Source organism: Engraulis encrasicolus, chromosome 22 (genome assembly GCF_034702125.1).
Source record: "Engraulis encrasicolus isolate BLACKSEA-1 chromosome 22, IST_EnEncr_1.0, whole genome shotgun sequence".
Classification (NCBI taxonomy): Eukaryota; Metazoa; Chordata; class Actinopteri; order Clupeiformes; family Engraulidae; genus Engraulis; species Engraulis encrasicolus.
The window spans coordinates 28,807,935-28,817,934 of NC_085878.1; the positions used below are offsets into that span (position 1 = coordinate 28,807,935).

The following is a 10,000-nucleotide window of genomic DNA, read 5'->3' on the forward strand; positions in this document are numbered from 1 at the left end:
TCCCAGCCATGGGCTTGGCATTTTCCTGTCTTTAAGTCATTGTCATCAGTTTGCAATCGCATATTAATGTGTCTGGCTGCAGGCCTTAGACTGCTGTTGTGACTGTCAGGCTGTCTCCTCTCCTCCGCACCTCTCTTCTATCCTACTCTCCTCTGGCTGTGGCATGAACCCAGCTGCCCCTGTCTCCTCTCCTCTACTCTCTCCGCACTTCTTTTCTCTCCTCTTCTTCTCCCTCTCCTTACATCTCTTCTTTCTTCCTATCTCTTCTCTCCTCCTCGTATATCTTCTTTCCTCCTCTCTCTTCACTCCTTACTTCTCCTCTCTTTTCTCCTCTTCATTCTTCTCTCCTCTGTTCCACCTCTCCTCTCCTCTCCTCTTGCTGTCTAGGCCCTGAATCCAGCTGGCCCTGACTGCCCTCCTGTCCTGTTCTCCTCTCATCTCTCATCCTCTATCTTCTCCTCCACACCTCTCTCCTCTCCTCCTCTCCTCTCACCTGGCTGTCTGGGGCCTGAACCCAGCCTGCCCTGCCTGTTCAGGCCTTTGTTGTGTCATCACGGATGTCCCCCAGGAACACTTCCTCCGCATTCAGCTGACTGCCCGTCTTCCCCTGTCCCTTCCTCTCATCCTCTCCTCCTTTCCTCCTCTCCTTCCCTCTCCTCCTCTCCTCCTCTCCTCCTCTCTTCCCCTGTCCTTTCCTCTCATCCTCTTCTCCTCTCCTCCTCTCCTCCTCTTGCGGCCCGTCAGGGTTATTTAAGCCTCACTGCGTCTGACTGTCCCCACAGGGGGACACATGGGAATATCACACGCTCGCACCACCCACCCACACACACGCACACGCCACACACATGCCTGGTCAGTCTGGAGTCTCTGCAGGTTTGCCTGCCATGACTAGTGTGATTTTCTCCATCGGCAGCCAGCAGCTGAATGTATTTACAGTCAGGGACGTGCACAGGAATTTCAAAGGGCAGTTGCTCTAACCTGAAGAAAGGGCAACCCCCCCCCCCCAAAAAAAAACCCATCAACAATGAGCGGCCTTCAGAATTTTTAGGAAACTGCACCATGGGTATTATTATTTTTAGTAGTAGTAGTAGAAGTAGTATATTATTGTCATAATTATTAATATTTTTTATTGTATAGTATCCTGAATATGCGTACCATATGATATAACATGCTAGTTTTTAAACATGTAGGCCTACCTATTAATCATATCAGAGATGATCAGCCTTATGCCCCCCTGCCCTAAATGTCTCCTGATCCACATTTCCTCATGTGTGGTATGAGGCTGCCCCTAAATTAAATTAAATTATGAGAAAAAGCCTTGATAGTTTTTAAACCTGTATCAGTCACAGAGATTATCAGTCTTATGCCTACCTGCCCTATGTGCAGAGGTCTGTGGCTCTGAGTCATCCTCATCTTAAATGAAATGAAATAATGAGTAAATTAATAGGCTAAATATGAGGATGCTTAATCAATTAACCCACTGTCATCTTTATAATCCTTGTAGCAGCCAAAGTAGACTAAGTTATAATAAATAGAAATAGTTAAAAGTTGTCAAAAAGATCATTTAATTTGAATTTGAAATTTAATTAATAGGCATATTCCATGATTAAAATGATGAATATTATATAGGAAAGCTAAAACAATAAGAATTCACAGGTTTAGGTCATTTGTTGGGTCTTTTGTAGCCTATATTAAAAATGTGTACTGTCGCTTTAAGAATGGACGAGCCGGCTTTCATTTCAGATCGCAAAGAACCGTGGCGTGGGAGCACCAGTTCTTATATGTTGCCCTGAAGCTCCGAGCTTCTCGCAGACTTTATAACCTTTTATTTTCATTACAGATATTTTAGTTAGTTCATGCACATTTTGTAGGCCTATTTCTTGAGAAGAACAGTAAACGTCAGTTATCACGTGGAGTGGATTTATTTCAATTACATGGACATTGACAGTGGAAACAGTAGCCTATCTTTGGGTCGGAGAATAGGCTATATCAGCGTAAGAAAACGCACTTTCCTAGCGGTCTCACCAAGATCAAACCTCTACAATCCTGAAAAAGATTCTCTGCCTCACCTGCACCTGTTCATTTTTTTCGCAGCCAACTCTGCAGAGATGTGCTTCCTTTAGCTAGCCTAAGCCTACCCCCTTAAGTTCTCTCTTGCTTGATAAAACGACATGTCATCTGCATGTTTCTTAGTTGGGTTAGCCTTCCACAAAACAACCTGAGCCATGTAAAACGTTGACTGCAAGCAAGCTAGCTGGCTGTCGTATTCCCCCAATATCTGAACGTGGCACACCCCGGCTGTCAGATTATTTAGGATCAAACGTCCTAAACTCGAGATCGGCTTTAAGAGACATTAATTGTGATCATGTAGTTTAATACTGTGTAGTCTGCTGTGTTTCCAGCTCACCTCAGGCCGTCAGGGCAGTCGCTCTACTCCCACGACATCTTCGACATATTTTGCGTCTCTGCCCTGGTCGACTCGCATACATACAAAACTTAATTTAGGAAGCTTCAATCAAAAATACGAATTGCAAAGCAAATCAGTTGAAACATGAAATCTTAGCCTATTTTCCGAGGCATATCTACAGCTGGCTGTCGGGTTTTTTTGCTACCTAAACGTGGCGCTGGCTGGCTGTCAGATAACTAAAAGTTCTAAACTCAACATTGTATTAGAGAGGTTGATTGTGAGCATATTTTGTACCCTAATATGTAGACTGTGTGTAGGGCTCTAGCCGACACCCAGACATCTTCAAAATCTTTTGTGTGTCTTATAGGCGCTCAAGAGCCTGTCGCGTGCCTTCTCCCTCCCCACCGGAGTTGTTGTATAGCCTACCTACCTCACATCGCTCGTGCCCATTCTCGACGGGTCTGATGAATTTGTATGACTGACTTAAGTCTTTATTGTACAAAACTTCAATAAAAATTATGAATTATAAAGAAATCAAATGATATTGAAATATGAAATTAGCCTATAATTGCCATATTATTTTCCCCTCCCTTGGAAGGGCAATATCAGCCAATGTGGGCAAAAGGGCCGTTGCTCGGGCACCGTGGGCAACTATGCTCTGCACGTGCCTGTTTACAGTACAGATAAGGGTCTTTTCCACTGCAGGTTTCCTGGTAGGCCTATAGCTCCACACAGCGTGACTCGGCCGCCACTTTTTGCCTTTCGATTTTGCACGACACAGCTAAATTGAAAAGCAAAAAGTGGTAGCTGAGTCGCGTTATGTCCAGCTGTAGGCCTACCAGAAAACCGTCAGTGGAAAGTGGAGTCTTTAGAAAAGTCATCCTTAGATCCGGATTCTGTTATACTGCTAGAACAGTGTATGTATTGTACCAGACATCACTTTCTCAGCTGTGTAGTTTGAAAAGGATCCGTCTAGACTAGAGGCTCTAATTTCCGTCTGAGTGCTGTGTAGTGACATGCGTCAGTGTAAACAACACATGAGTCATGGTGGAATGCTTGGAATGATAATGCTGCTTTTTTTCCATGAAGAGCCCCTAAGCTGTGATGTAGCAGAAATTCAGCAATGTAATAAATAATAAATATAACATCCGATCTGAGGGATTAGTGAAATTCTGAGCTTGCATTAATTTGGTATTTACAGTTCCTGTTTCCTGTGCCTTTTTTTCCCTCCTCAGGCTGACCCACGACATCAGCCTGGATGAGTTTGAGGATGAGGACCTGTCGGAGATCACAGAAATCACAGATGAGAGGGGCGTGAGCCTCAACTGCAACAGCCATCTTGACATCAAGGTGACGTTAGAGGTTATATGTTTGTCTGCGTCAACTGTCTATTGTCAGTTACGTATTTGGGGGAAAAAAAAACGTTTATTTGGTAGTATGCTGAAAAGTCATTGAAAAGAATTGAAGTCTTGTATGGGCATATATCGTGAACTAGAAGAAGAAACAAGAAGAGAGAAGGAAAAAAAAAAAAAAAAGGATGGTGATGATGATGATGAATTTGTCATATTGAAATGAACTGTAAGCCTTGTGAACAATCCTACCAATAAACAAAGTAATAAAAAAAAAGGTGAGGTTAGAGGACGCTCATGTACTGTATGCTGAAGTGGTGCATGAGTGTGTGTGTGTGTGTGTGTGTGTGTGTGTTAGTTAGTAGACCCTCAGAACGGGCCGTGGTTGCCCGAATCGTCTTTATGTCGATGGGCCCGCCGGTGGGCCCGGTCCTACTTTGCTCAACTACATCCTAACAACATTGCTATGACATTACCGAGTGCTTTAAAGGGACACTGTGTGAGATTTTTAGTTGTTTATTTCCAGAATTCATGCTGCCCATTCACTAATGTTACCTTCTCCATGAATACTTACCACCAGCATCAAATTCTAAGTATTCATTATGACTGGAAAAATTGCACTTTTCATACATGAAAAGGGGGATCTTCTCCATGGTCTGCCATTTTGAATTTCCAAAAATAGCCATTTTTAGCTACAAAAATGACTGTACTTGGACCATACTAGAAAATATTTGTTTATTACATAGTAAACTTTCATGTAAAGATCAAATTTGGCAATAGGCAGCCCAGTTTCAATGAACAGCATAGTTGCAGTACCTTTTTTGACCATTTCCTGCACAGTGTCCCTTTAAGTAGCAGATTAAAACTTGGTCATTACAATTTTGAAGACAATTGAGTTTATAACATAGGCTCAGCGCAAAGGGGTTAAAGGGAGCTCATTGACGTGTGATTCATTATTGCCTTGAACATGCAGCCATGTGAAACTTGTGGTTTACAGACTGAGGACATACCATTGAGTATTGTCCATAGATTGGTATGCATATCAACAGTTACTATGGCCCAATATGGAATGAGTCTCTACTTCAATAGCTAGCTGGATATCAAAGTGGACGCACCAAGGTCATGTCATACTGTATGGTGTGGTGTAGTGATGCCTAAGTATGGTTTGTGTCATTGGTCTGAGTGGAAGGCAGGAAGTACTAAGTCAGGGGTTTTCACTGTGTGCTAATGGTTATGAGCTGATGATGTCACTGTGCAGTGACTATCTGACTATCTACAGACTAATATTTGAGCTGCCCTAGCCACAGGCCAGACTCTTGACATGATGTATAGGCTATGTATCTGTGTGTATGTGTGCTCTACTTTACAAAAAAAAACCCTAACCCTTCTTTACATCTGCACTTGTGGTTCTGTATTTCCTGTGCACTTTGTATCTGCTAGTGATGTTGGTTATGATTATGTCCTCGTTTGTCAGTCGCTTTGGTTATAAAGCGTCTGCCAAATGTAATGTAGGCCTACTGTAATGTGCAGTGTCTGTGGTTACAGGCTGAGGCTTCAGTGGTAGTGCCTGTGGATATGGGAAGTTTTAGTGTGTTTGATGGTCTGTAAGTATTATGTCAGTGGTTACGGACTGTGAAAACTACAACTGTGTGGTGCAGTTCATGAGTATTTCTCACAGTGTGCCTGTGATTATGGGCTAAGGATAGCAAGAAATTGCAACTGGTTTACATGTGATTTTGTGAAAAGAATTGTCCATGTGTCAAAGGCTACGTAAATGCAGTGTGTACCTACATAGGCCACCTACATACATGTAAATGCATAAACTGCATGTATACAGTATATCATTCATATTTCTGTCATCCCCAGTTAGTGTTGTGTGGCTGCATCAATTCATGCATTTCCAATATTAAAAAAGTAATTCCTCTAAATCTGAGCCACAGTACTTTTGTTTTTAGCAAGCAAGGTGCTGAGTGTTAGACACGGTCACTCTATTTGAAGCACTTTTTTTCTGGGATGCATTTATTTATGCATTTGTTTTTGATTTAGAGAATGCATAATGCTATTTATGAATGAATATTTAATAGTGATGGATTGTCAAAAAAAAAATCATTTTTGTCTAAACCCTGCATTAATATGCAGAATTATGCAGCCTGTTACTTGATGCTACAGTTACGATATTCAATATTTGACAACACTGTCATATGGTTTTGATAATCTTCTTCCTGACCCTTCAACTAAAATTCTGATGTGTAATATTGAAATTTTCTTTTACAAATATTTTGGGAGGAGTTGAAAGGAAATAAGTGGGAGAGAGAGATAAGGAAATGTTGGGAAATGACCTAGAGCGGACTCAAAACTGGGTCCCCATGCATGGACAGTGTTGCCTGTATATGATCAGGTCAGGTGGATCGGTATGGCGCACAGCATACGCCATTGAATATTTCAACATTGATTATTTCATTTTGTTCACCTGTGTATACTGTTGCATAGCGCATAATGAAGTAGAGAATGCCCCAGAGGGAACGACCACAGCCCCAGTGTGGAGAGGAGCACAGCACAGCGCAGTTCTATTTATATGCTGCGTGAATAAAATACGGAGTGTCCTCAAGAAGGGGGAGAGAGAGAGAGAGAGACAGAGGTGATCTATTTCCCCTGTTCTCAGCCTGCCTACAGTATGTGCAGTGATTCATGACTTCATGCCCTTCCATTCACTCTATACAGTTTGGGCCAGTCACCTTGGCCAGAGAATAAAAAGGTACAAAATAAAAGTGGCTTATTGCTCATTTTCAGATGAGGGTGTTGAGCATAAAGGATATGCCTGTTTGGTAGTAGAGGACAGATCTTTGTGTTCTCCATAATGTGATTCCCTTTCATGCCTCCAGGAGGCCACCGTGGCCTCATTATGGGGATTGTGTGTGCGTGCCTGCTATACTGTTAAGTGTGTGGAGTGAAAGGCGTAGAAAATGAGTATTTCTGTGTCTAACAGCGGTGAATTGAATTGACGGTAATGTGCAAAAACATTCATCTGCACTCTCCCCTAGAGAGAGGTGGAAGAGGATAATGTAGGTATTTGAGAGAAGGGGCGGGGTGATCAGGATTTTATCTGTTTCCTTCTGCTGTGATTTGTACATACATTTTGGTATGGCAATAAGTCAGATTGAGCCATATAAAAACAAACTGGGGATGATGTGTGCACTGTATTCTGTGTAGTGCATAGTTGTGCTAAACTGCTGACTGTCAGAGCTGCTGCAAAGTGATATTTTTTGGGCATTTTGGGCTAGCAGCAGCTCACCTTACTTGCGCAGGACATGAAAGTAAATACTCTTCCGGCCTTTGGAGACTACAGAGACGAGTGCTCAGCACCCACTGTAGAACTGTATCATATCTAAGCTGTATCAGCCCCATTGGGGAGTAGCCCAAAAAAGGGTGACATTTTGCTGGCCACAGATATTATCCATGTGCTGAATGTGAGTGGGAGTAAATGACAGGTAATGGCAAAAAAGGCTATACACATTCCCCCATTATCTGCACTGTGCTATGCTATCTTCAGTCAGGTAGTAATCACTGAATGGAATCTATTTTATTGATCTTCGCTCTGAGCTTGGCTGCCCCCTCCCCCTTATAGTGCTACCTGTGACGCTGCATGGAATTTCACTGTCTAGTCAGTCGAACCTGCTGAGCTGTACAGAATAATGAACGAGAACTGAAGAGCAAGATTCTTCTCAGTTCAATGGTTTTGAAAGATTTTCCACAGCTGTTCCACCTCAAAGTCGCAGAATTGCACCTTAGAAACACTGAGAACTGAGAAGTGCTGATAGGATGACACCAGGGGCGGTTCCAGACATTTATTCTTGGGGTGGCAAAGGGGTGGCGAAGTGTATTTCAGGGGGGCATGCTCCTACACTAAGGTAAAATTCTAAACACTATATAATCGACACACACACTTTTGTGATACAGTGAATCCCTTCAAGTGAAACCCTGCAACCTAAAGGTCTATGTCTGAAATGATGTCAAGTATTAAGGCTATTGGTCACAATCAGGGCTCTTAATTGGGGTGGCAAATCATATTTCTGGGGGGGAAAATGCCACCCCCTGCCACCCCTTAGAACCGCCCCTGGATGACACAGCCGGCGAATGACGCTCGCCAAATCTAGTGTAGTCTCTCATTGGTGCAGAACCTTTGGCAGAGAAGTCAGGAACGATTAAAAACAAGCGATCCAACAAATGGTGCACTCTGCAAGTGCTGAATTGACACTGCATATGTCTCAGTGGTGTAGTCTACTTTTTTGTAGTGGGTATACTGTATATTTGAGCATTTTGAGGTGGGTATACTGTATATATTTGTGCTATAGGTGGGTATACTGAGTATACCTGCATTCTATGTAGACCACACCACTGCCTGTACTCCCTGCCTGTATAATTTGCTGTGTATATTTTTTAGACCAAGTTCCACCACCTACGGCAGCATCCAGCCTAGGTCATTCTGAAAGACATTGAATAAAAGTGCTAATCTGTTTAGTCCATCATACATATTTCATGCACGTCTGCTGTCGAGGGCTCCTTTCTGACTGGGCAATAAAACAAAACGTATCCCAGTAGTCTTGTTATTGCTCTCGTCTCTGGCTGTAAATCCGCTCTTATGCTAATGAATACTCTTTGCCGCGGCAAGATAAGGCAGAGTGATTGGATGCAGCGCTGTCTTCCCTTCCTCTCTTCCTCCTTGCAGATATAGTCTTCAGAAGGGGAGATGCAGGGGTACATTTGTATTCCCCACTTTTTGGGGCTCGCTTCGTGCTTAGCCTTCTTAACTTTAAACTGCAAGCAAAACAGTGCAGCCGTAAAAGTGTGTTAGGATGCATCAAGAACGTTCCTGCTGCATATTTCCTTAAAATCAGATGCTTCCCAGTCACCACCACTGTCCCACTGCTACCTGATAAATCTCATATTCAGCCCACGAATGCATGCCTGTTATCACATCACTCATTTTCTCTTCAAACGTCCATACAAAATGTTGCATCCTCAGGGCCGCTGACAGCTTTGGCTGGGCCTGGGACTAAGTCATCTGAAAGGGCCCCCTCACCGAATACATGCGATGTAATGAGGACCCAATTCTGGGCCCCCTTGCTCCCTGGGCCAGGGACAACTGATCCCTTTGTCCCCCCCTTGTCGGCTTCCCTGTGCATACCCGCTCCAACACTGGTTCCGGCGCCTGAGGCGTCCTACTGCCTGAACATGTTTCCTTGTGTGTTCTTGATAGCACATGTCCCTGAACCCCCTGTGTGTGTATGTGTCTGTGTGTGTGTATTTTAAGTTGTGACGTAGATTGCAGGTGGGAAAAAAAGAGAGCGAGAGAACACGAACACAGTTGCCATGGAAATAGGTTTCCTCTTCCTCCTACGTTTATGTTTTCGTTGACTTATAGACACCTCCTCTTTTCCTCCTCTTCGCTCTCTCTCTCTCTCTCTCTCTCTCTCTCTCTCTCTCTCTCTCTCTCTCTCTCTCTCTCTCTCTCCCCTCCACATCTCATCTCTCTGTCTCTATCTGATAACAAAGAGGGGACTGTATATGACAGATAACAATGTGGGTGATTGTGACCGCGTTGAGCAGGCAGGGAGGGGAGGCTGGCAGCTGTGTGGGTGTAGCAGGGGACAGGGGACAGAGATGTGGAGACACGGTGACAGGGACCCACCATAATATGCTATAATAATATCAGATACCCCATACCCTGTAGGTGTGCCTTTGCCTGGAAACTGAACTCCCATATATTTGAAGAGAGATACAGTATACCAATTTACTATATTGGTATGCTAGTATAAAATCACTGTATATACTGCTGAGATGGCAGGGACAATAATAATCTCAGCTACTGCATATAGGTGTTCCTTGATCTGGAGAATGAAGACTGATACCTATATATTGAAGAGTGCATGCAGCAGTACAGGTAGGTCACATAGACAGGTTATAGCTGGCTATTATAATATCAGCAACCACATCAAGGTGTTCCTTGATCTGTACACTGAGTCTGGACACTAGACACTCTATGCCAATAATGTATCCTGAAGGAGGATGCAATATAACATGATACAAATATATTAATCCACCAAATATAATTATCCATATCATTGGTACTTACGTAGGTGTGAATCTCACTATGTCAATGATTTATACTGGGGTGACATGACATACCATAATGTACTATAATAATCCATATATCAATGACGTGCGGTATTGAAGGTTTCCTAAC

At 43.2% G+C, this 10,000-nt stretch overlaps 1 protein-coding gene across 1 annotated transcript in view; it reads left to right on the forward strand.

Moving 5' to 3' along the window:
• mapk8ip1b (mitogen-activated protein kinase 8 interacting protein 1b) overlaps positions 1 to 10,000 on the forward strand; it is a 69,614-nt gene that overhangs the window by 20,984 nt on the left and 38,630 nt on the right. The window contains exons 2-3 of the mRNA XM_063188259.1: positions 3,643 to 3,757; positions 6,639 to 6,647. Of these exons, the coding sequence (XP_063044329.1) occupies positions 3,643 to 3,757; positions 6,639 to 6,647 (124 nt within the window). The remainder of the gene's footprint in view (positions 1 to 3,642; positions 3,758 to 6,638; positions 6,648 to 10,000) is intronic.